At 49.8% G+C, this 26,627-nt stretch overlaps 1 protein-coding gene across 1 annotated transcript; it reads left to right on the forward strand.

Annotated features, from left to right (window-relative positions):
• Positions 1-342: 342 nt before the first annotated feature.
• Positions 343-26,404, forward strand: psmd13 (proteasome 26S subunit, non-ATPase 13). Its single transcript, XM_069904525.1, has 13 exons — positions 343-487; positions 2,035-2,113; positions 2,197-2,231; positions 3,379-3,434; positions 7,640-7,683; positions 7,765-7,851; positions 12,899-13,070; positions 14,743-14,822; positions 14,904-15,029; positions 15,337-15,399; positions 18,137-18,217; positions 19,532-19,648; positions 25,140-26,404. The coding sequence occupies exons 1-13, from the start codon at positions 387-389 to the stop codon at positions 25,233-25,235; spliced, it is 1,137 nt and encodes a 378-aa protein (XP_069760626.1). The 5' UTR covers positions 343-386; the 3' UTR covers positions 25,236-26,404.
• Positions 26,405-26,627: the final 223 nt, after the last annotated feature.

Raw genomic sequence — 26,627 nt, forward strand, 5'->3', positions numbered from 1 at the left:
TTTTTTACACTACCAGTAAGTCGTAATTCTGCCTGGCTTGCAGGTAAAAGAATCTCAGGGTCGTATGTGAATCATGTATGTGCTCTGACAATAAATCTGAGATCTGATCCCTGTTGATGTGCATGGCTCATCACAGTAAGCTACTGGCGAAGACTGCACCCCTCTCCCACCCACCGGATGTTGAGTTACTTTGCTGTGGACCACCAGTAAGGGTGCATCGTGTCCGGGATCCATTTGCCCCTCTCCTCCCTGGTTTACAGTAGAGGAGCCTCTGCTGCGCCCAGTGTCCATACGGAGGATTACGGTAGCGCTGCCTTGCGACGCTTATGCCCGGTGGATTACGGTACCGGAAGCCGGCCCTTCTTTTCCGGGTGGAGTGGGGCGCCATGCGGGATGTCAGCAGTTTCCTCCAGCAGCAGCAGAGCCGGAGCGGCAGCGCCGAGTTGGGGCAGGAATGGCATGGCATGGAGGAGCTGTACAACAAGAAGTGGGTCCGGGTCCCGGGGAGCTGGGACCGGGGGAGGGGACCCAGGGAGTCGGGCCGGGGAGCGGGGACCCAGGGAGTCGGGCCGGGGAGCGGGGACCCGGGGAGTCGGGCCGGGGAGCGGGGACCCGGGGAGTCGGGCCGGGGAGCGGGGACCCGGGGAGTCGGGCCGGGGAGCGGGGACCCGGGGAGTCGGGCCGGGGAGCGGGGACCCGGGGAGTCGGGCCGGGGAGCGGGGACCCGGGGAGTCGGGCCGGGGAGCGGGGACCCGGGGAGTCGGGCCGGGGAGCGGGGACCCGGGGAGTCGGGCCGGGGAGCGGGGACCCGGGGAGTCGGGCCGGGGAGTCGGGCCGGGGAGCGGGGACCCGGGGAGTCGGGCCGGGGAGCGGGGACCCGGGGAGTCGGGCCGGGGAGCGGGGACCCGGGGAGTCGGGCCGGGGAGCGGGGACCCGGGGAGTCGGGCCGGGGAGCGGGGACCCAGGGAGTCGGGCCGGGGAGCGGGGACCCAGGGAGTCGGGCCGGGGAGCGGGGACCGGGACCAGGGGTTTGGATGAGGGAGGGGGGCTGGGGAAAGTAGGATACTGGGGAAGGGGGTTAAGGGGGGGACCTTGGGGTAGAGATTTAAGGGGGGGTACCCTGGGGAAGAGGGTTAAGGGGGGTACCCTGGGGAAGAGAGTTAAGGGGGGGTACCCTGGGGAAGAGAGTTAAGGGGGGGTACCCTGGGGAAGAGAGTTAAGGGGGGGTACCCTGGGGAAGAGAGTTAAGGGGGGGGTACCCTGGGGAAGAGAGTTAAGGGGGGGTACCCTGGGGAAGAGAGTTAAGGGGGGGTACCCTGGGGAAGAGAGTTAAGGGGGGGTACCCTGGGGAAGAGAGTTAAGGGGGGGGTACCCTGGGGAAGAGAGTTAAGGGGGGGGTACCCTGGGGAAGAGAGTTAAGGGGGGGCTACCCTGGGGAAGAGAGTTAAGGGGGGGTACCCTGGGGAAGAGAGTTAAGGGGGGGGTACCCTGGGGAAGAGAGTTAAGGGGGGGTACCCTGGGGAAGAGAGTTAAGGGGGGGGTACCCTGGGGAAGAGAGTTAAAGGGGGTACCCTGGGGAAGAGAGTTAAAGGGGGTACCCTGGGGAAGAGAGTTAAAGGGGGTACCCTGGGGAAGAGAGTTAAAGGGGGTACCCTGGGGAAGAGAGTTAAGGGGGGAGTCTGAAGAAGGAGGGTCCTTGGAGAAGAGGGTTAAGTGGTGACCCTGGGGAAGAGGGAGAACCTGAGGAAGGGGGGGGTGTGGGAGGACGCTGGGGGAGGGGGATGTAAGGGAAGGGGAACCCTGTGGCACAGCTGTGTGTGTGAGGCATGGTGGGGTGTGAAGGAGGGACTGTGGGGATGGCTGGGAATAGGGGTTGGGAGGGGTGGTGGGGGCTGGGGCATGGTAGGGTCTCTGGGGGAGGGGGTCTCTGCAGCACGGAGAGGGTGACAAGGGGACATGGCAGGTCCCAGGGTGGGGGCAGCGGCCGGGGCACTTCTGCTGCTGACTGATCCCTGTCACTGATCTGTTGAACAGACTCTGGCACCAGCTCACTGTGCAGTTGCAAACCTTTGTCCAAAATCCCTGCTTCGCCACTGGCGATGGTTTAATCAAGGTAAGCAATTTGTTGAAGATGCATTTTATGCCAATTTACATTTGCGATTTCAACTTCTGTAATTTAGATTTTTTCTCTTACAGCTGTATGAAAATTTCATTAGTGAATTTGAACACAGGTGAGGCTTTTAATGAGCTTTATACTTTGAAATTTATTGCACTCAGTGGACTCTTCCACCTTCCTCGCGCTGGCAACCTGGCTCACCTCCACGCCAGTGTCCCAGGTCAGGCCCCCAGTGCACTTTCCTCACACTGACAACCTGGCTCACTTCCAGGCCAGTGTCCTGGTCAGGCCCTTGGAAGGTGTGGTCACAAAGGCAGGAGGTAATAGGTGGAGAAGTGAGGGAGGGGACAGCAGCGATCAAGGGGAGGAGGGATGGCTGGGTGAATAGAGAGAGAAAGGGGAGAAGGAGAACTGGAAAAGGGAAGGGGTGGGGGAAGAGGAGAGCAGGTTAACAGAAACTGGAAAAGTCATTGTTAATGCCATCTGGCGGAGAGTGCCCAAACAGAAATTAAGGTGTCACTCCTCCAATTTGGCTACTGGGAGGTCTCTATCACTGGTGCTCAGCGAAGCGATCTCCCATTCTGCATCCAGTCCTTCTGCAGTCTCCTCATTTCCTCAATACTACTTGCTCCTCCACCTACCTTCGTATCATCTCCAAACTTGGCCACAGAGCTGTTCATTCCCCAATCTAAATAATTAAATATACAATATAAAAAGAAACGGCCCCAACACCAACCCTGGCAGCCAACCAGAATAGATCCCTTCATTCTGACTCTGCTTCCTACCAATCTGCCAATTCTCTACCCATGCTAGTATGTTTCCTGTTATACCATAGGCCCTTGACTTAAGTAGTCTCATATGTCAAAGGCTTTCTGAAAATCCAAATACTCAACAACCACTGTATCTCCCTTCTCCAGCCTGCTTGTCACTTCTTCAACTCAAGCAAGCTTTTCATGTGTTGGGATGTGGATGCAAGAAAAATAGGTGTGAGGTAGGGAAGGGTTGGACTGATGGTGGAGTAGGTTTACATAGGTTGGCACAACATCATGGGCTGAAGGGTCTGTACTGTGCTGGAATTTTCTATGCTTTTTTAAACTGTGCATATTTATGAGTCTGTGTTCAGACAAGCAAATGTATTTCCAAATTCTGTCACTAACGGCTTATAGGAATTCAAGCTCCAAAATGTTTGGAATAAGAGTGAGGGAAAGCTGGGAGTAGGAAAACTTGTTAAATGTTTCTGCTTTTGCCATGTTCTTTTACAGGATTAACCCCCTGTCACTGGTGGAGATTGTTCTACATGTGGTCCGGCAGATGACAGGTGAGCGTTTTCTACCCAGGGGAATGGGAAAAGTCTGTTGTGTCCAGTTGACCTGTCACCGAGAAACTTCACCAATCTAAACTTCTTCCGCCATTGGCAATGTTCTGGGGAATGGGCATTCTCAATCCCATGGTCCCTATGTGAGGACATTCCCACCATGGTCCCAGACACCTTAACTGGTTTCTATCCCTTTCCTCTGGATTCCTGTTCAGGAAGTTGGTTCCTTTATTCACCCTGTCAATTGCGTCCAACACCTAAGACCATTCTTAAATGGTTTACCCTCGGGAACACCCACGCCCTAGTGTGTGCATCACCCTGTGAGCCCCAGAAATACTGTTAAATCCACATTGTGCCATGCCACAGGCCAGCAACTGATCATTTGTATTCCAGGTGAATTTCTTGCCTTGCTCACCCAGCCAGGACCTGTTGAACGTTCTAAATGCTAACTGCCCCCATTAACTCAAGACAAGTTTATTGTCATCTGATTGTACAAGTACAGCGCAATCAAACAGTGTTCTCTGGTCCTCGGTGCAAAACACATAGATGCACAACCCGACAACACACACACAGACAAACAATACATATGCAGGACAAATATTTCATCTATACAAATAAATAATTAAATATTACTTTGTACATATGAGGGTCACAGATGGCTAGTGTGAGCAGTTCCTTTGGTCATTCAATGATTACTACTTATTCCCACTGGAACCCTGACTCACCCGTCCATATTATTTCTGTTGACCAACCTTCTATCCTGCTTTCTCAAGTATAGTTCTGGTCTTTGGTTTAAAAAGTTAAAGTTGACTCTCTCTGCAGATGCTACCACATCTGCCAAGTGTTCACAGCATTTTCTACTTTTATTTTAAATTGAGCTTCTGTGGTGTTCAAATTTTTGTTGTAATTGGGCCTGTTGCAAATTTTGTTTGTTCAGTAATAACAAAGACTCATCAGGTCAGTGGAGACCTGATAATCCTGTATGTGCTCTAAGATGCTGTGATGGCCTGCTCTGTCTGAAGGGTGGGCTGGGCTGGGCTGTTGGACAAGTCGTCCGATTGTTCTGGCGCACAGATTATAAATCCTCATCTTGCCTTTATACATTTAGAACTGATAATTCCTGTGCTCTTCCATCCTTCTAAAGCAATCTTGCACTGAATCCACTCTGCACTCACCACTAATCAATTTTCAGGAACAGCTTGGAGACTTTTCTTTCTTTTAAAATTATTTTTATTGTGTTTTATCATACAATCATACATTATAAATCCATATAAATTAAATATAATAAATGTTTGGATTGGTATCATAGAAATAATAATACATGGACTTGTATTCTAATTTAAACATATAATGAATAGTAAAAAAGAAAAAGAAGGAAAAAGATTGATTGTGAAGCTTGAACCCCATCCACAACCAAAGTTGAAATTGGTATTCAAGCAGACTTGAAGTCATTTGTATTGAACCAATTAACTAGGCAGGGATGTCCACTATCTCCCTCACTGTTCGCTTTAGCAATAGAACCATTGGCAGAACTGATAAGAACAGAAAATAAAATAAAAGGGATAAAAATAAAGGAGAAGGAGTATAAAATCAGTCTATTTGCAGATGACATCATAGTATACTTAACAGAACCAGAGATATCAATAAAAGAACTACATAAGAAATTGAAGGAATATGGAGAAATATTGGGATACAAGATCAACGCAAATAAAAGTGAAGCAATGCCAATGAGTAATGCAGATTTCACAAAGTTTAAGAAAGAATCACCATTTAAATGGCAAACACAAGCAATCCAATATCTAGGTATTAGATTGGATAACAATTTAGGCCACCTGTACAAATTAAATTATCAGCCATTAATGAAGAAATTACAGGATGACGTAGAACATTGGAAAGAATTGCCACTAACACTGATAGGGAGGGTAAATTGTATTAAAATTAATGTCTTCCCAAGGATACAATACCTATTTCAATCATTACCAATTCCCTTAACAGAGAAATTCTTCAATGAACTAAAGAGAATAATAAGGAAATTCTTATGGAAAGGGGGGAAACTGAGGATAGTGTTAGATAAATTAACAGAGTGGTACAAACAGGGTGGTTTGAAGCTACCAAACTTTAAAAATTATTATAGAGCAGCACAATTAAGGTATCTATCAGATTTTTATCAGACAAAGGAAAAACCAGATTGGACTAAGATAGAGCTAGATAAAATAGGGAAGAAGGTACCAGAACATGTCCTTTATAAGTGGGATGAAAAACTGGTGCAATATAAAAGTTCACCAGTACTGCATCATTTACTCAACATATGGAAGAAGATTCACGTAGAAAGGAAAAAACAAATTACCAACTACCAAAATTATTATTGACGCCAAATCAACTAATCCCTTTCACAATAGATCACCTTTCCTTTAGAGAATGGAAGAGAAAAAGAATAGAAAATTATTTTTTGGGAAATAATTTATTAACATTTGAATAAATGAAGTACAAATATGGAATAACTCATGGTACAATGTTTGCATACCACCAACTGAAAACCTACTTAAAGGACAAATTGGGAAGCAGATTGAGATTACCAGAAGGAAGCAGCTTTGAATATGAGATTATAGAAACAACGATAATAAAAAGATTTATAACAAACATGTACATCAAGCTGCAAGAGAAGGAAAATGATGAAATAAGCTATAAACCCAAACAAAAGTGAGAAAAAGATTTAAGCATAAAGATAAAAAATGAAATATGGGGAACGTTATGCTCTGGAACTATGAAGAATATAATAAACACAAGGTTACACATGATACAGTATAATTGGTTATCACACCCCAAAAGTTAAATAAATGGGATCCAACATTATCAGATAGATGTTTTCACTGTAAGAAGGAAATGGGAACAACAGTACATGCAATTTGGGCATGTGAGAAATTGAGAAAGTTTTGGGAAGATCTAAATCAGATATTAAATAAAATCACAAAAAGCAACATACCAAAAAATCCAGAGATCTTCTAAGTAATATAAGAAGTAAAGAATTCGGCCTCAAACTGGATGAAGCCCCAAAAAGATTTATTATGATAACCTGAGCTGTAGCAAAAAATGTATAATGTCAACTTGGAAATCAGAAGAGAGCCTGAGAGTACAGCAATGGTACATGGAAATGAATAAATGTATTCCATTGGAAAAAATAACATATAATTTAAAAAATAAAGTCGCATTATTTGAACAAATTTGGGAACCGTACATGAAACACAACAGAGAGGGCTTGCCTCAGACCTTCACCCCCTAAAATGATAAAATGAGAAGAAGACAAAATAACCTGATCCAGTGTGTAAAAGTAGGTGACACATTTTTGTTGTTTATTTTCATTGTGTGATGACATTGTTTAGTGGTTTTATTGTATATATGTTGAATGTTTAATGGGTTTGGAGGGGGGAGAAAATGCCACTGTGTACATTTAAGCAGGAAATGTTTGTGTGTATTTTGATTGATATGGTTCACAGTGTGAAAAATTAAAAATTTAAAAAAAAATCAGACTTGAAGTCGAGCATCAGCCCCTGGAGATCTGACAAAGCTAAATTGGGACAAAACCAAAACATAACATGGACAGTTTTCCGTGAGGGAGGATGGTGACATTAAAGAAAGGCACCTGAGATGCAAGGTGACTAATGAGACAACAAGGTTACAGAGAGAAGCTTGACATAAATCCTATCTTGAGCCATAATATGTGTAATGGGCGGTATTGGGGCCTGAAAAGAGCAAGTTTCAAATGTTGATGATCCCCAGAAGCAAACAGGTCCCTCCTAATCTGCTGTGTGCAGTTCCTTCAGATGCAAAAGGCTGTTTGGCCCTTTGAATGGATGCTAGATTTCTGAGTGTCCCCATTAGTCTATGTTAATTCCTCAACCTATTGTTGAGTCGCCTCACACCGGTACACCTTATGCAGGGCTGCAGTCTCTGTACTGACCCTTGTCACCTCTCACTGGTGCACCTTGTGTATAGAAAATATTATGTAATAAGTCCTCTGACAAGGGCAAATATATCGCCCTTGGTCCTTTATTGTGCAGGGACCTGTAATGTGCTGCTGTGGTGTGTTTGTGATGTCCTTTGCAATAGTACTGCATGTAGGACTTGGGATGGGTTTTACTTTTCCTAATGAAGCAAAATAGTTTATTGCTATTCCAGGGTACTGGCTCATGTCATTTATTTCATTGCAGATCCTAATGTGGCTCTGACATTTTTGGAGAAAACAAAAGAAAAGGTTAGTGTTCTGATTTCTTTTGCCTTTGTTCTACCAGGTTTAATTTCATTTAATTTAGATTACTCACATTTGTTTATTTAGGTCAAATCCAGCGATGAGGCCGTAATTCTCTGCAAAACTGCAATTGGTGCGCTGAAATTGAATGTGGGCGATCTCCCAGTGACAAAGGTAGAGTTAAAAGAATATTTTGTTCACTGATAGACCAGAAAGCAGTGAGATTAAACAGCGTCCTACCAGGAAGGGTGAAGGAAGTGATTTGAGCAAGTTATTGAACTGTTTGACCCTCTACAACAATGTTCCCAGAATCATCTACAGCAGATACTTCCTTCAGAGGATCTACTCGAACACCTGTCATGTGGATGAACGTGCGGATAAACCATGCAGCTTCCCCCTGAAGTCAGTGGGAAGATTGGGTACCTAATAGCACTGACAACACCTTTGTTACCTTGGTAAAGATTGAGCTGAAGGCTGCTGATTGGCTTCACACGAAATTGGACAGGATTGGGGGTGAAAACACGAGCGTACAATGAGAATCATCTGAGGGTATATGGATGGAACTCTGGACTAGGAAAGGTTCAAGTTTATGATCATACAATTGTAAAGTACAACTGGATGAAACAACATTCTTCAGTCCTTGTTTTAAAAACATGCAAACACACAGACATAAAACACGTATTTACAAGTGATTACAGTTATATGTATGACTTGTATAAATATAAATAAATATTGTTAAATAGCATCTCAGAGGGTTAGTCTGAGCAGTTCATCAGTGTAGAGCGCGTCGAAAGAATCAAAGGCTTGTTGATCCAAACCAAGGCTTTTATTAACTAGAAGACTGGAGCATATCACATGTAGGTTGACCAGTCCAGAATGACTTGGTCTGGCTAGGAGCAATCCTTTAAGACTTGCCAATAGATGTGGCTATGCTCTCAGCCAATCATAGTCATCCTACACTACAATTTGTACATATACACATTGGTGATAGAATCTGTACTATCACATTCACCCCTTCTTTGAGAACTGACCCCGGGGTGGATGGAAGGCTGTTTTAAAAAAAAAAAAAGAAAAAAAGGGCCCGGTGGAGGTTAGGGGCTGTACCGGTCAGGGGACCTGGTCATCCGGCATGACGGCCGTGGTGCCGGGATTGGGGTCGCTGGAGTCGTGTTGCTGGCAGGCTCGTCAGGTGTGGCCACTGCTTCTCTCAATTCCCCAACATCTTTGTTGACAGTCTGACCTGAGCTGGTGGGGTGGTGCTGGTCCCTCTGTTAAAGCACATGTCCTGGGGGAGAAGGATTTGGGGGAGGTTGGGTTGGGCCTGATCCGGCTTGGGCTAGGTCCCTTACCGAGACTGTGTCCTCCCGCCCGTGCGGGTACTCAATGTAGGCATAATGCAGGTGCGCATGGAGCAAAGTCATTCCGTCAACCAAGGGGTTGTTCTTTGAGTACTGGACGTGGCACCGCAGGAGGACTGGCCTGGGAACTGTGAGCCATGCCGGTTTGGTTGTTCCCGATTTGGATTTCCTCAGGAAAGAGAACATCTTTTCATGGGGATTGGCATTGGTCACAGTGCATAGGAGGGAGCAGATGAAGTGTAGGGCACCAGTGAGCACGTCCTGCCAGTGAGAGGTGGGGAGTCCTTTGGACTGGAGGGCAAGCGTAACCGCTTTCCAGACGGTGGCATTCTCTCTTTCGACCTGCCCATTACTGTGTGGGTTATAGCTGGTGGTCCTGTTTGAAGCAATACCACGCTCCAGAAGGTACTGCCGCAGCTCCACACTCATAAACGAGGACTCCCTGTCACTGTGGATGTAACTGGGGTACCCGAAGATGGCGAAGATTCTGTGCAGGGCCTCTATGACTGAGGAGGCGGTCATGTCCGAGCAGAGCACAGCGAACAGGAAACTGGAGTACTTATCGATTGCCGTAAGTATGTAGGTAGGGGCCCCTTGAAGTCCATGCTGAGACGCTCAAAGGGGCGGGTGGCTTTGATGACGTGGGTGTTCTCTGGACAGAAGAAGGGCTTGCACTCAGTGCACACCGGGCAGCCTCGGGTCATGGAGCGAATCTCCTCGGCCGTGTAGGGCAGGTTGCGAGCTTTGACAAAGTGTGCGAACCTAGTGACCCCTGGTGCTCTCAGCCAATCACAGTCATCCTACACTACAATCCAAAAGGAGCATCCCTCCCTCTCTCTTTCTCCCTCCCTCCCTCTCTCTTTCTCCCTCCCTCCCTCTCTCTTTCTCCCTCTCTCCCTCTCTCTTTCTCCCTCCCTCCCTCTTCTCTTTCTCCCTCCCTCCCTCTCTCTTTCTCCCTCCCTCCCTCTCTCTTTCTCCCTCCCTCCCTCTCTCTTTCTCCCTCTCTCTTTCTCCCTCCCTCCCTCCCTCTCTCTTTCTCCCTCCCTCCCTCTCTCTTTCTCCCTCCCTCCCTCTCTCTTTCTCCCTCCCTCCCTCTCTCTTTCTCCCTCTCTCTTTCTCCCTCTCTCTTTCTCCCTCTCTCTTTCTCCCTCCCTCCCTCTCTCTTTCTCCCTCCCTCCCTCTCTCTTTCTCCCTCCCTCCCTCTCTCTCTCTTTCTCCCTCCCTCCCTCTCTCTCTCTTTCTCCCTCCCTCCCTCTCTCTCTCTTTCTCCCTCCCTCCCTCTCTCTTTCTCCCTCCCTCCCTTTCTCTTTCTCCCTCCCTCCCTTTCTCTTTCTCCCTCCCTCCCTCTCTCTTTCTCCCTCCCTCCCTCTCTCTTTCTCCCTCCCTCCCTCTCTCTTTCTCCCTCCCTCCCTCTCTCTTTCTCCCTCCCTCCCTCTCTCTTTCTCCCTCCCTCCCTCTCTCTTTCTCCCTCCCTCTCTCTTTCTCCCTCCCTCCCTCTCTCTTTCTCCCTCCCTCTCTCTGCCTGTGGTTGGTTGAGAACTAGGGGGTGCAAAGCAGGTAAACTCAGCAAGGAACAAATGACGTATGGGAGGAACTGAAGAATTGGCAAGAAACCACTGAAGGAGGAAATGAAGGCTGAAGGAAGGCATAAGGTTGCTCTGGTGACAAGGTGAAGGAAAATCCCAAGAACTTCTACAGAAGTATTAAGAGCTAAAGGATATAAAGGAAACACAATTGGTCTTATTGACCAGTGTGGTCATCTCTGCATGCATCTATTTACCTGCGAGTTAGACACAGTCTATAAAAATGAGACAAAACTGCAGTGGTCATTACAGATTAGAGGAGGAGGTACTTCCTGTCTTAATGCAAATAAAGGTGGATCTATCCCCAGGGCCTGACAGGATATTCCCTGGCACTTTGAATAAGTGCAGATAATGCAGAGGGATTTAAAATGTCCTTACCCATGGGTGAGGAGTTAGAGCATTTGAAGGATAGCTAATGTTAAGAAAGATCTCAGAATAATGCAGATAATCCAGTGAGCCTATTGTGAGTCAGGAAGAGAAAGCTAGAGGTGTGCATTCCAGTGATCATTGGGAGATCAGAGGCACTATCTTGGAGCATCGTTCCTGGATCCACACATTAATGGCATCATGAAGAAAGTACCTCTACTCCCTCAGGAGTTTGTGGAGGTTAGGTTTGATTTTGGGAACCCTGGAAAATTTCTACAGATGTGTGGTGGAAAGTGTGCTTACCAGCTGCATCATGGTTTTATGTGAGGACACCAATATCCCTGAGTGTAAATCCCTCCAAAAGGTAGTGGACACAGCCCAGGACATCACAGGCAAAACCCTCCCCACCATCGAGAAAATTTACAGGGGACACAGTGCCGGAGAGCAGCAGCGACCATCAAGGATTCACACCACCCAGCACACGCTCTGTTCTCGCTGCTGTCATCAGGAAAGAGGTAGAGGCACCACAAGACTTGCACCACCAAGTTCAGGAACAGCTCCCCCTCCACCATCAGACTCCTCAACAACAAACTCAATCAGGGACTCAGTTAAGGACTCTTGTGCACTTTATTGATTTTTAAAAATTCTCTCTGTTGCACAGTCTGTTTGCTTACATTATCTATTTACTGTTCTTTGCTTACGCATATACACCATATACAGTTTTTTTGCACTACCAATATGTGATAATTCTGCCTGGCCTGCAGGAAAAGGAATCTCAGGGTTGTATGTGACGTCATGTATGTACTCTGACAATAAATCTGAATCTGACATAAGTAGTGACAAGTAATTGGGAGGCATCTTAAGAGACCGGATGTGCACATACATGGATAGTGGGGACTGATTTGGGAAAGTCAACATGGCTTTGTGTGTAGCAGGTCATGTCTAATAAATCTTGGGGAGCATTTCAAGGTCATCAGCAAAGTTGATGAAGCAAATGCAGCAGATGTTGTCTACATGGACTTGGGGTTCTGCATGGGAAATTGGTCGAGAAGCTTCATTCGCTCAGTATTCAGGATGTTTCATTCACTCAATATTCAGGATGAGGTAGTAAATTGAATTAGACATTGGGTTTGCGAGAGAAGCCAGAGAGCAATAGTGAATTGCCTTTCTGACTGGAGGACTGTGACTAGTGGTATGCCTGGGATCTGTGTTTGTTGTCTATATCAATGATCTGGATGGTAATGTGGTAAACTGGATCATCCAGTTTGCAGATGACACAAAGGTGTAGATGTAGTGGACCAGCTGGGAAAAATGGGCTGCAAAATGGCAGATGGAATTTTAACACAGACAAGTGTGAAGTGTTGCACTTTGTAAGGGCAAACCAGGGTAGGAGGTGCATGGTAAACGGTAGGGTACTATGGAATATACTGCAGCAGAGGGATCTGGGAATACAGATACACAATTCCTTGAAAGTGGCATCACAGGTAGATAGGATTGTAAAGAGAATTTTTGGCACATTGGCCTTCACAAATCCATGTATTGAGTGTGGGTGAGTCTGTTGGGCAGAGGGCACAGGTGGGGATGTGGAATGAGAGTTGGAATGTTATCGGGAATGTTGTGCAGATATTACGCTAGAAAGAGGGATTTCCCTGAGCATTTTGATGCCTATTCTGGCAGTTGCAAGGTGGTGTTTACAGAACAGGATTGGATAATGGGATATGTACCTGGGACATGGCAGAGCTAAAGTTACAGGATTCATGACCTGGGAGGAGGGTGGGATGTATCCTTTGGCTCTGTTTAAGTGGGGTACATTTCCTGGGGAAATGTTGGTGTGTGATTGTACACCTCGTAAATACTTTGTCCAGTCCCCTCTTGTCACAACAGGTGCAAATGCATTTCAATCTTCTCTTCCAGAAAACTATTGAGGAGGTGGATGAGATGCTCACCAACCTCCCTGGGATCACATCAGTTCACGGTCGGTTTTATGATCTCTCCAGCAAGTACTATCAGATTGTTGGAAACTATGCTTCTTACTATAAGGATGCCTTGAGGTTTTTGGGCTGCATTGACATCAAAGATCTTCCAGGTAAAGAGAGTAGTAAATATTGGGAACTCTGAGCTCAGCTCTTCGCACACCCATGTTAACTAACTCATTTTTCCTTTATTGGTAGAAAATTTTTACTTGTCTAGTTGTGTTTTATATTCAGTGAACCTTTTCAGTGGCTTTGTCCTCCAATCATCAAACTTTTTGCTCTTTTTGGTAATGTTTGTCTTTTATTCAACACTGACCCAAGGATTCTTTTTCTATAGATACTTCTTGGCCTTCTGGGTATACAGTGTATTGCATTGTATAATTCTTCTATCTTTCTGAACTAGTATATTTTCCTCCTGAGAAACTCAGCGGGTCGAGCATCATCAAAGGGTGAAAAAGAATTGTTGACGGTTTGAACCAAAGCCCTTTATCAAGACTGGTGAAGAAGGCAGTGTGGAGTGCAGTGTTTGGTAGCGCGAGTGAGAGAGAGAGAGGCTCCATGTGGCTTTGGTGAACGGGTGGGTGGGGGTGAAATCTGGCAGACAGATTTGCAGCTGCCTGAAACAGAGTGGGAGACAAGACCTTTACAAAGTTTGTAAAATCGTGAGAAGCATTGACAGGGAGATGGATGGAATGTGTTTCCAGATTGGACATCAGTGTGGTCAAATTTGGAGTATTGTGTGCAGTTTTAGTCAGCTAACTACAGAAAAGATATCAATAAGATAGAAAGAGTGCAGAGATGATTTACTAGGATGTTCCCCGGACTTCGGGAACGGAGTTACAGAAAAAGGTTAATCGGGTTAGGACTTTATTCCCTGGAGCGTAAAAGAATGAGGGGACATTTGATAGAGGTTTTTAAAATTAAGAGGGTATGGACAGAGTAAATGTAGATATGTTTTTTCCACTAATGAGATACAAATGAGAGGAGATGGGATATGGGAAAAGTTTCAGGGAACCTCTTCACACAGAGAGTAGTGAGATTTTTGAACAAGCTTCCAGCTGAAGTGGTGAATATGGGCTCAATTTTAACATTTAAGATGAATTTGGGCAGGCACATGGATGGGAGAGGTATGGAGGGATGTGGTTGGGGTACAGGTCGGTGGGACTTGGCAGAAGAATAGTTTGGCACAGACTAAAAGGGCCTGTTTCTGTGCTGTAATGTTCTATGGTTCTAAATGTCATGTATGAGAGATTGTAATGGGGTGGGAGGGGGGTGATGAAAGGGGAATGAGATTCATTTGGGTGTTGTGCTTTGGTCTGATACAATGTGAAGGACTGGTCCGTGTACTCTTCCGGTCCATTTTCTCTGTTGGCCCTGATTTCCTTTCCTGTGAGGGAATATATAATGCCTGCTTAAGAAATGTTTTAATTCTTTAAATATCATTGTTCATGTGGTTTCAAACTGAGCTTAATCAACCAATGTAGAATTCTTCACTTCATTCTGCCCCAGGAATTTCAGGATGAAATAAATCCCTTTCAATTATTTTTAATATAAATTCTGTCTCTTGGTTCAGAGGATTGTGTTGGAAGAGACTTTCTCTGTTTATGTTCCATCCATCCACCTCCTTCCCCAACTGCTGGTACAAGAGGAGGCTATTCTGACACTGGCCCCTTGGGTGTCAGGGCCTGCCCCCTTGGGTGTCTTCCCTTGATCTGATTTTTCAGAGGTACTGTTTGACAATGAGTGGTAGAACTCGGGGCTAAACTACTGTTGTATCTGATTCAGTTGCTGAGCATCAGGAAAGAGCTTTTACTCTTGGACTGGCCGGACTGCTGGGTGAAGGAGTCTACAACTTTGGAGAACTTGTGAGTGTTCAGGTGATAAAAGATTAATTATTTGTAGTTGTGTCATGAATACAAAATGCTAGAAATCTGTTTTATTGCCAGCTGATGCATCCGGTGCTGGAGTCCCTCCGGACCACTGACAAGCAGTGGCTGATTGACACGTTATATGCCTTCAATAGTGGGAATGTGGAGAGGTTCCAAGCTCTGAAAACATCCTGGGGTCAGCAGGTACCTTATTTCTGTTGGGGATGGAGGGTTGGAAAGGGGCAGACGTTGGTTTCAGAAAAAGGGGTTGAGTGGGTGGGAGGGTTGGGTAAACAGTGGGCAGGAGGAGGCTGAGGGGAGTTGGGCAGGAGGGGAGCTGTAGGGGTGATGTGGGATGATTTGAAGGGGAGAGGAGGAGTGGAAATGGAGCAGAGAGGGCTGGAGGGGGAGACTGTAGGATGGTGAGGGGCTTGGGTGGGGATTGGCCTGGTCTGGGAAGATTCGAGGAGAAGTTCCTAAGTAATCATCTAATCCGGCTTTATGATTCCAGCCAGACCTGAGAGCCAATGAGCTTCGGCTGATGCAGAAGATCCAACTTCTTTGCTTAATGGAGGTACGTTTAAACATGTTAGCTGGTCCACTGCTTCCCAGTCCAGTCGCCTTACTCACTTGAGGGCTTTGTATTTTGTCATTTATTTAAGGAATTAGGAGGGGGGAGAAAACTGAATAATCAGAAAAAACTTTCTCAGTAGCCAAGGAAAGAGGAAGACCCTTCAGAGCCAACAGGAAAATCTACATCGAGCTGGGTATCCAAACTAAATCCTGGGACTTTGCGTGAAGCAAGGCCGTGTGTTGTTGGTGCCCTAGCAGAGAGTTTTGTATCTTCATTAACCGCAGATGAACTGGAGGATGGGTAATCTACCTTTAGCTAAGAAGGGCTGCAAGCTCAAACCAGCCAATGCCAGAGCAGCTCGCTGTATGTCATAGGTTAGAAAGTTACTGGAGGGTGTTTTAAGAGACAGGGTTCCCTCGTTGTTCAAAGAGCAATGACTGATTGAAGTTGCCGGGAAGGTTTTGTGAACGTTCTTCCTCTCTCTGAAATCTGATGGAGTAATTTGAGGAAATGAGCAAGAAAAATTGAGGGAAGGTTGGGACCCGAGCACAAAGTCTCGCACAGGATGATCTAAACAGTTGGGGCTTGTGATGTGGCTTCTGACTGGAGTTTTTAAACCAGTGGTGGAGTCACAGGGAGCGGCTGTTATTTATATAAAATAACAATTTAACATAAAAGTGGTACAGTAAAATATTTAATAGATATAAAGCTTAAAGTGATAAAGTCAACAAATCCTTTAGAAGATGAGAAGGAGGAATTAATGGGTACTGCAGAACGGTCGTGGCCTTGAATAAGTGTTTAGTGCCAATCTTCACAGTGAGAGGAAAGTAAAGAGATCGCAGAGGTCTTGATGAAGATTTATACATTCTCACTCACTTGTTCATGGTCTTTGAGACCTCAGCAATTTTGTTGGCACCTTCTGATAACCTGGGATAAATCCTATCTGGCCCAGAGACCTGTCCACCTTAAGACCTTACTATAAGACATAAGAACAGAGATGGGCCATTCAGCCTATTGAGTCTGCCCCGCCATTTAATACCCGCCATTTAATACGTGGGAGAAATCCATTCTCCCACTCAGCCCCACTGCCCAGGCCTCTCCCCATAACCTTTGATGCTCTGGCTAAAGCTTCCAAGTATTCTGTAACATCCTCCTTGACAATAGACTCCAATGTCTTCCCAACCACTGAGATCTGTTGCTTCCCTCCCTTATTGAACAGTGGGGTGATGTTTGTGATTTTTTTCCCACCCCCCCCAGTCCTTTGGGACCATGCCAGACTGTATTGATTCCTGTAAGATCATTATTAATGCTTACTCAATCTATACAGCTACTTCTTTTAGAACCTGAGATTGCAACCCATCTGGTCCGGGAGATTTATCCACCCTTAGACCATTCAGCTTTCTAAGCACCTCCCTTGAAATAATAACTGCACTCACTTCCCTTCCCTGATATCCCTCAACATCTGGCACGCTGCTAGTGTCTGCTGTTTAATGACAAACACAGATGCCTTGTCCATTTTCTCTGACCAAACAAATTCCTTCCTTTGACCTTGCATGATCCGATCCACTCCCTAGACATCCTCTTGTTTTTAATGCAAATATAAAATCCTAGAGCCTTCTAGAAATCCTAGAGCCTTCTAGAAATCCTAGAGCCTTCTAGAAATCCTAGAGCCTTCTAGAAATCCTAGAGCCTTCTAGAAATCCTAGAGCCTTCTAGAAATCCTAGAGCCTTCTAGAAATCCTAGAGCCTTCTAGAAATCCTAGAGCCTTCTAGAAATCCTAGAGCCTTCTAGAAATCCTAGAGCCTTCTAGAAATCCTAGAGCCTTCTAGAAATCCTAGAGCCTTCTAGAAATCCTAGAGCCTTCTAGAAATCCTAGAGCCTTCTAGAAATCCTAGAGCCTTCTAGAAATCCTAGAGCCTTCTAGAAATCCTAGAGCCTTCTAGAAATCCTAGAGCCTTCTAGAAATCCTAGAGCCTTCTAGAAATCCTAGAGCCTTCTAGAAATCCTAGAGCCTTCTAGAAATCCTAGAGCCTTCTAGAAATCCTAGAGCCTTCTAGAAATCCTAGAGCCTTCTAGAAATCCTAGAGCCTTCACCAGGATAATGCCTTCTGGTTCAAGCATTATCCTGGTGAATTTCTCCTGCACCCTTTCCAACTTCATTGATGTTCTTCATAGAGCTGGGAAATCAGAACTACACACAGAACTTCAAGAGTGGTCTCACCAATGCCTTGTACAGTTGAATCACGAGTCCCAACCCTCGCCAGTACTCAATCCCCTGCGCAATGTGGGCAAGTCTGCCAAACGCCTTCACATCCCTGTCCATCTGAGTTGCCATTTTCATGGAACTATGCACCTGCACCCTGTTATACAGCACTCCAGGACTCTATGCGCCCTGTATCCTGAGGTCCCTCTGTTCTCCAACACACTCCAGGGCCCTACGAACCCTGCACCATGAGGTCCTTCTGTTCAACAATACTCCAGGTCTCTATACTCCTTACTTCATGAGGTCTCTCTGTTCTGAAATACCCTCCAGGGCTATGCCGTTTACTGTGAAAGACTTGCCTTTCTTTGATTTGCCAAAATGCAGTGATGTATCTACTCTAGTATCATGCAGTAATCTCCTTTATTCTGTTTTGACATCCAATTGGGGTCCAGGTTGAAAGATGCCCAGCAGTGTAGTTGGTGTTTCTCATTAGTGAGTGTGTCTCATTGTGAGGAAGTAATGTTCTTTTTTAGATGACATTTACCCGTCCAGCTAACCACCGGCAGCTGACCTTCAAAGAGATTTCTCAGATTGCCAAGGTTCCTGTTACTGAGGTGAGATGTTCACTGGCAAGTTCGTGCTAATTTAAAATGTGTAGAATGATTAATGTCATGACATTGGAAGCCCATCTGGGGAAGAGTGGGTCTTTTTTTGGATCTTTCCATGTGGGATAAATTGTCCCATACTGTTGGGAACTAACACTACATTGAGGTTCTGTGTTCAGAGCCCAGAGATGAACCCAGTGGAATCAGAATTACAACATGGAACAAGATTTCAGCCCAGCCTCTCCACAACTGTCTGAGGGAGCCTGCGTTCAGACTCCATTCCTCCAAAACTCCAACCCTCCAAAACTCCCACCTATCCTTGAGCTGTCCATGGTGTTTCGAATGCCCCTTTTTCTGCCATGTCTGGCAGCTCGTTCCACAAACCCTCTTTGTGAATGTGTTCCTCAAGTCTCTAAATCGTTCCCCTCTCACACATCTATGCCCACTAGTTTTAGAAACCTCATGGGAGGGATAAGGAGCGACACGGTTGATGTCGCAGTTAGCGCATTGCTGTTAAAGCGCCACCAATCAGGACCAGGGTTCGAATCCCATGCTGTCTATAAGGAGTTTATGCGTTCTCCCTGTGTCAGTGTGCGTTTTCTCCAGGGACTCCAGCTTCGTCCCACTATTTGAAATATACCAGGGATTGTAGGTCATTTAGGTGTAATTGAATGGCGCAGGCTTGTGGGCCAAAAGGGCCTGTTACTGAACTGTCTAAATTTAAAATTAAATTTGAATGACTAACCTGATTACCTTGTGATATCAAACCATCATGGTCACCCCTCTGCCTCCTGTGCTTCAGGCTGAAAAGTCCCGTCCTATAATTCAGTTCCACCCTTCTCTGTAACATCTTGATGAATCTTTTCATTTTAATTTTTTTAAAAATGTAGGCATACGGCATGGTAACAGGCCCACAAGTCCATTCCGCCTGATTAACCTACACCTCCCCCCAACCCCAGTGCGTTTTGAAGGTTAGGAGGAAACCAGAAACCCCAGGGAAAACCCACACAGACACAGGGAGAAGGTCCCTGTGAGAAGGTTCCTTGGAGACAGCGTGGGATTCGAACTCCAGTCCCGATCACTGGCGCTGTAACAGCGTTGCACAGCCTCTACACCAACCAGGCTGGCCTTCCTGCAACTGGGTGACCAGAACTGCATGCATCGCTTCAAATGAGATTTCGCTCTCTTATCCCATTGTGACGATCCCCCTGCCCCCATGATGATTTTGTTGCCTTGCACAGTCCATTGTGTTGGAGCAGCTTTGTCGGGCGAGTGGAGCTGGCTGCATTTGTCTGCTGTGTACTCATTGCTTTTTGCCTGCAGGTGGAACTACTGGTGATGAAGGCACTAGCTGTGGGGCTGGTGAAGGGCAGCATAGATGAGGTGGATGAGCGTGTTCACATGACATGGGTCCAGCCCCGAGTGTTGGATCTGCAGCAGGTATGCCCCAGATCTGTGGTCAGTGCCCAGGGAATCAGAATTTCAGTACAGTAAACTCATGGTATTCAGCACCTACGTCAATTGGTAGATGCTGGATAAGTGAGTTTTCTGGTTGCTTGATACTGCATGTCGAGTAAAGGGAAAACTAACGTTGAGCCATGCCAGTTCTAAACTTCCGTATTTTTTACCCATTTTCTGTGATTTTTTTTGCTGGTTGCTTGAATTCCGAATAACGGGTTTTACTGTAGCATTTCACTGACACTTGGTTTAAAAGTTAAAACTCTCGGCGATAATATGAGTTTTCTCATGTTTTTGCAATGCCAACCTCTTGAACTGTTTTTATTGTCTGTCATGTTATTGGGGTGAGTCCAAGATTATAGAATATTTTGAAGAGGGTGAACAAGGCAGTTAACGTGTTAGGGATTTTGGTGAAGTGTTCGAGAAGGTCCCACATGGTAGGTTGGGGTAGAATGGTGGTTTTCAAATTTTTTTCTTTCCACTCACATATTACCTTCAGTAATCCCAACACCATCGGTGCTCTGATTAGTAAGGGATTACTGATGGGGGTAAAACAAGGTAAAACAAGGTTGAGAAGCACTGCTCGAGACCCAATTGTTACTGAAATATTTTGCATGAGAAAAATTGTCATTGCCCCATTTCCTTTGGAGTTATGAACAGTGCACATAACGAGTCAATTAGGTACGATTAAAACAGTGGTTTTCAAACTTTTTCTTTCCACTTGCATACCACCTTCAGTAATATCTTACTAATCTCAGAGCCCTTATGGCATAGGGATTACTTATGGTGGAATGTGAGGAGAAAAAAAAACATTTGAAAACCATTGGTATTGAATGTTGGGAAACATTCCACTGGATTAAAAAAAATGATAGGCTGAGTGAGAGAGTGGGTGTAGAGGGCAGTCTTTCAGACAAGAGGGCCATGACTTGTGGAGTACCTCAGGGTTCAGTACCAGGACCCTTGCTTTCGTAATATACATAAATTATTTGGACAAGGATGCTTGTGGCAAGGTGAGTAGATTTTGCTGATGATGCAAAATATGTGTTACAGTGAACAGTGATGGTTACCTGGGTTTGCAACAAGATGCAGACCAGATTGTGAACTTTGGGTAAATCTCACCAGAACAGGGCTCGCTGCGTCACTGACCGGGCTCGCTGCGTCACTGACCGGGCTCGCTGCGTCACTGACCGGGCTCGCTGCGTCACTGACCGGGCTCGCTGCGTCACTGACCGGGCTCGCTGCGTCACTGACCGGGCTCGCTGCGTCACTGACCGGGCTCGCTGCGTCACTGACCGGGCTCGCTGCGTCACTGACCGGGCTCGCTGCGTCACTGACCGGGCTCGCTGCGTCACTGACCGGGCTCGCTGCGTCACTGACCGGGCTCGCTGCGTCACTGACCGGGCTCGCTGCGTCACTGACCGGGCTCGCTGCGTCACTGACCGGGCTCGCTGCGTCACTGACCGGGCTCGCTGCGTCACTGACCGGGCTCGCTGCGTCACTGACCGGGCTCGCTGCGTCACTGACCGGGCTCGCTGCGTCACTGACCGGGCTCGCTGCGTCACTGACCGGGCTCGCTGCGTCACTGACCGGGCTCGCTGCGTCACTGACCGGGCTCGCTGCGTCACTGACCGGGCTCGCTGCGTCACTGACCGGGCTCGCTGCGTCACTGACCGGGCTCGCTGCGTCACTGACCGGGCTCGCTGCGTCACTGACCGGGCTCGCTGCGTCACTGACCGGGCTCGCTGCGTCACTGACCGGGCTCGCTGCGTCACTGACCGGGCTCGCTGCGTCACTGACCGGGCTCGCTGCGTCACTGACCGGGCTCGCTGCGTCACTGACCGGCCTCGCTGCGTCACTGACCGGCCTCGCTGCGTCACTGACCGGCCTCGCTGCGTCACTGACCGGCCTCGCTGCGTCACTGACCGGCCTCGCTGCGTCACTGACCGGCCTCGCTGCGTCACTGACCGGCCTCGCTGCGTCACTGACCGGCCTCGCTGCGTCACTGACCGGCCTCGCTGCGTCACTGACCGGCCTCGCTGCGTCACTGACCGGCCTCGCTGCGTCACTGACCGGCCTCGCTGCGTCACTGACCGGCCTCGCTGCGTCACTGACCGGCCTCGCTGCGTCACTGACCGGCCTCGCTGCGTCACTGACCGGCCTCGCTGCGTCACTGACCGGCCTCGCTGCGTCACTGACCGGCCTCGCTGCGTCACTGACCGGCCTCGCTGCGTCACTGACCGGCCTCGCTGCGTCACTGACCGGCCTCGCTGCGTCACTGACCGGCCTCGCTGCGTCACTGACCGGCCTCGCTGCGTCACTGACCGGCCTCGCTGCGTCACTGACCGGCCTCGCTGCGTCACTGACCGGCCTCGCTGCGTCACTGACCGGCCTCGCTGCGTCACTGACCGGCCTCGCTGCGTCACTGACCGGCCTCGCTGCGTCACTGACCGGCCTCGCTGCGTCACTGACCGGCCTCGCTGCGTCACTGACCGGCCTCGCTGCGTCACTGACCGGCCTCGCTGCGTCACTGACCGGCCTCGCTGCGTCACTGACCGGCCTCGCTGCGTCACTGACCGGCCTCGCTGCGTCACTGACCGGCCTCGCTGCGTCACTGACCGGCCTCGCTGCGTCACTGACCGGCCTCGCTGCGTCACTGACCGGCCTCGCTGCGTCACTGACCGGCCTCGCTGCGTCACTGACCGGCCTCGCTGCGTCACTGACCGGCCTCGCTGCGTCACTGACCGGCCTCGCTGCGTCACTGACCGGCCTCGCTGCGTCACTGACCGGCCTCGCTGCGTCACTGACCGGCCTCGCTGCGTCACTGACCGGCCTCGCTGCGTCACTGACCGGCCTCGCTGCGTCACTGACCGGCCTCGCTGCGTCACTGACCGGCCTCGCTGCGTCACTGACCGGCCTCGCTGCGTCACTGACCGGCCTCGCTGCGTCACTGACCGGCCTCGCTGCGTCACTGACCGGGCTCGCTGCGTCACTGACCGGGCTCGCTGCGTCACTGACCGGGCTCGCTGCGTCACTGACCGGGCTCGCTGCGTCACTGACCGGGCTCGCTGCGTCACTGACCGGGCTCGCTGCGTCACTGACCGGGCTCGCTGCGTCACTGACCGGGCTCGCTGCGTCACTGACCGGGCTCGCTGCGTCACTGACCGGGCTCGCTGCGTCACTGACCGGGCTCGCTGCGTCACTGACCGGGCTCGCTGCGTCACTGACCGGGCTCGCTGCGTCACTGACCGGGCTCGCTGCGTCACTGACCGGGCTCGCTGCGTCACTGACCGGGCTCGCTGCGTCACTGACCGGGCTCGCTGCGTCACTGACCGGGCTCGCTGCGTCACTCCCCGGGCTCGCTGCGTCACTCCCCGGGCTCGCTGCGTCACTCCCCGGGCTCGCTGCGTCACTCCCCGGGCTCGCTGCGTCACTCCCCGGGCTCGCTGCGTCACTCCCCGGGCTCGCTGCGTCACTCCCCGGGCTCGCTGCGTCACTCCCCGGGCTCGCTGCGTCACTCCCCGGGCTCGCTGCGTCACTCCCCGGGCTCGCTGCGTCACTCCCCGGGCTCGCTGCGTCACTCCCCGGGCTCGCTGCGTCACTCCCCGGGCTCGCTGCGTCACTCCCCGGGCTCGCTGCGTCACTCCCCGGGCTCGCTGCGTCACTCCCCGGGCTCGCTGCGTCACTCCCCGGGCTCGCTGCGTCACTCCCCGGGCTCGCTGCGTCACTCCCCGGGCTCGCTGCGTCACTCCCCGGGCTCGCTGCGTCACTCCCCGGGCTCGCTGCGTCACTCCCCGGGCTCGCTGCGTCACTCCCCGGGCTCGCTGCGTCACTCCCCGGGCTCGCTGCGTCACTCCCCGGGCTCGCTGCGTCACTCCCCGGGCTCGCTGCGTCACTCCCCGGGCTCGCTGCGTCACTCCCCGGGCTCGCTGCGTCACTCCCCGGGCTCGCTGCGTCACTCCCCGGGCTCGCTGCGTCACTCCCCGGGCTCGCTGCGTCACTCCCCGGGCTCGCTGCGTCACTCCCCGGGCTCGCTGCGTCACTCCCCGGGCTCGCTGCGTCACTCCCCGGGCTCGCTGCGTCACTCCCCGGGCTCGCTGCGTCACTCCCCGGGCTCGCTGCGTCACTCCCCGGGCTCGCTGCGTCACTCCCCGGGCTCGCTGCGTCACTCCCCGGGCTCGCTGCGTCACTCCCCGGGCTCGCTGCGTCACTCCCCGGGCTCGCTGCGTCACTCCCCGGGCTCGCTGCGTCACTCCCCGGGCTCGCTGCGTCACTCCCCGGGCTCGCTGCGTCACTCCCCGGGCTCGCTGCGTCACTCCCCGGGCTCGCTGCGTCACTCCCCGGGCTCGCTGCGTCACTCCCCGGGCTCGCTGCGTCACTCCCCGGGCTCGCTGCGTCACTCCCCGGGCTCGCTGCGTCACTCCCCGGGCTCGCTGCGTCACTCCCCGGGCTCGCTGCGTCACTCCCCGGGCTCGCTGCGTCACTCCCCGGGCTCGCTGCGTCACTCCCCGGGCTCGCTGCGTCACTCCCCGGGCTCGCTGCGTCACTCCCCGGGCTCGCTGCGTCACTCCCCGGGCTCGCTGCGTCACTCCCCGGGCTCGCTGCGTCACTCCCCGGGCTCGCTGCGTCACTCCCCGGGCTCGCTGCGTCACTCCCCGGGCTCGCTGCGTCACTCCCCGGGCTCGCTGCGTCACTCCCCGGGCTCGCTGCGTCACTCCCCGGGCTCGCTGCGTCACTCCCCGGGCTCGCTGCGTCACTCCCCGGGCTCGCTGCGTCACTCCCCGGGCTCGCTGCGTCACTCCCCGGGCTCTTTTGAGTGTAATGAAGCAGAGGGACCATGGGGTGCAACTACATGGCTCTGTAAAGATGGCAGCACAAGTAGACAGAAGTGAAGAGAATTTTGGGGTGTTTGGCTTCATTGGACACAAGTGTTGGGACATCATGTTGAAGTTGTACAAGACACTGGGTAAGGCCACAATTGGAATATTGTGTACAGATTTGGTCACCTAGAAGGATACGAGTTGGGAAGGGTGCAGAAGAGGTTTACAAAGTTGTTACCAGGATTTGGGAAGTTGAGTTATTGTGAGAGACTGGAAAAACTAGGCCAGTTTTTCTTCAATCGTTGGAGGGAATCTTTTTGAGGTTTGTAAATCACTAGAAGCATAAATGAGGTGAATAGTGAGTCTGGTTACTAGAGTAGGGGAATATACGAGGGCATAACAATAAGTTGAGGGGTTCAGAAGGAATGAGGGAACAATGTGGTGGGCATATAGAGCTGCCAAAGTGGTGGAGGAAGGTGCATCATCTTCCTTTGAGAAACACAGATAATTACATGGAGGGGATTGGAGGGGCCCAGGCCTAATGGTGGCATGGGATTAAAGCAGGAGGGCAGGTTGTGGGGCATGGACAGGCTGGCCCTTTGGTCTTGTTACTGTGCAGCGAGACTCTTATTGTTAATCCCTGCCTTGCTTTTCAGATTAAAGGGATGAAGGAGCGGTTGGATTGCTGGTGCGAAGATGTGAAGAACGTGGCGCTGCTGGTGGAGCACGATGCCCAGGACATTCTAACCTGAGTGCAGTGGCCACTCAGTACAGCAGACCCAGCAGTAACCCGAGATAGCAATTTCAGTGACGTGTTTTGTAACCATGTATTTTAAGGACTTGTTTGAGAGGGTTTGCTGGTGGCTACACTTGCTCATCTTTATCAGAAGCAAGATTAGTTTTAAATAGTTTACTTGATTTGTATCCCATGATAAAAATGTGCCAGAATGAGTATAAATTTAGGTAATTTTAGGCATACAGCACGGTAACATGCCCTTTTGGCCCACCAGCCCGTGCCACCCAATTAACCTACACCCTCAGTACGTTTTGAATGGTGGAAGAAAACCCAGGCGGGGGGAGAACATACAAAATCGTTACAGAGGGCGTGGGATTTGAACCCCGATCACTGGCGCTGTTACAGCATTGCACTAACCACTGTGCTATCCGTCAACTGGTTTGAAGTGCTGTTTCAGACTGTTGTTCCTCTGGACAGGAGGAACTGTCTGATTATCAACCTGATGTTCAGAACCCCTGCCACTGTTACCTCTCCACATGCCATCTCACGGGGTGTGTACATCAACACCAGCATTTACAAGGAGTTGTGTGGTGGAAAGCACCACATGAGGTTCCTGTTGTCTGCTCCCTGGGTGTAGTCTGGCCTGATCCTACCACAGAATCCGGAGCTCTTCTGCAGTCTTGTTAATGTACTAGTACCATTCAGATTGTTGGTGCGATGACGTTGATTTAAGCTAATCATCGTGTGGATCCAGTCAAATTCTTTCAGATCGGTTTGAGAATTGGAAAATCTTCAGTAAGGTTAAGTAATGAAAGATGGTTCTGGACATTAATGTTGATGTAAAGGGCCTGGGGTTTGTATCCCAGTGATGGGTGAGGCAGTGAGACCTTGGTGGGATGGGGTGGGGGGGGGGGGTGGAAGAGCCATAAGGAGGAGAGGCTTGGTCTGTGGCCACAGGTGATGACCTGGACCCTCGGTAACCAGGTATGGGATGTGAGCTGGAGCAACTGGGCAGGTCATGCATCATGGTAGAAAGAAACAAGTGGCGGTTTTGGGCCTGGGCCCTTGGTGCCGGAATGTTCCACGGCTGCAGCATCTGCTGCCTTGTTCAACCATTGTATGCTCTGGACAGTGTTTTCCCGTGGCAGATGAGCGATTTTTTAAAAATAAACAATTCCATCTCCACCATGCTTCATTATTTGTGTAGCTGATTCAGGAGGCAGTTTGGCCCCTCCTGCCCTGGGCTCCAGCACCCTGGGCCAAAGTGTGGCTGAGACCTGTGGGGTTGCTTGACCAAGATGGGGTGGTGGTTGGTGTAGAAGGGGTGAACCAAAGTGAAGTGGGTTGGAGGGAGAATGTTAGGGGTGAAGGACGAGTGTGGGGTCGGGAGGAGTAGTGCAGGTTATGG

The sequence above is a fragment of the Narcine bancroftii genome, chromosome 1, assembly GCF_036971445.1.
Source record: "Narcine bancroftii isolate sNarBan1 chromosome 1, sNarBan1.hap1, whole genome shotgun sequence".
NCBI lineage: Eukaryota > Metazoa > Chordata > Chondrichthyes > Torpediniformes > Narcinidae > Narcine > Narcine bancroftii.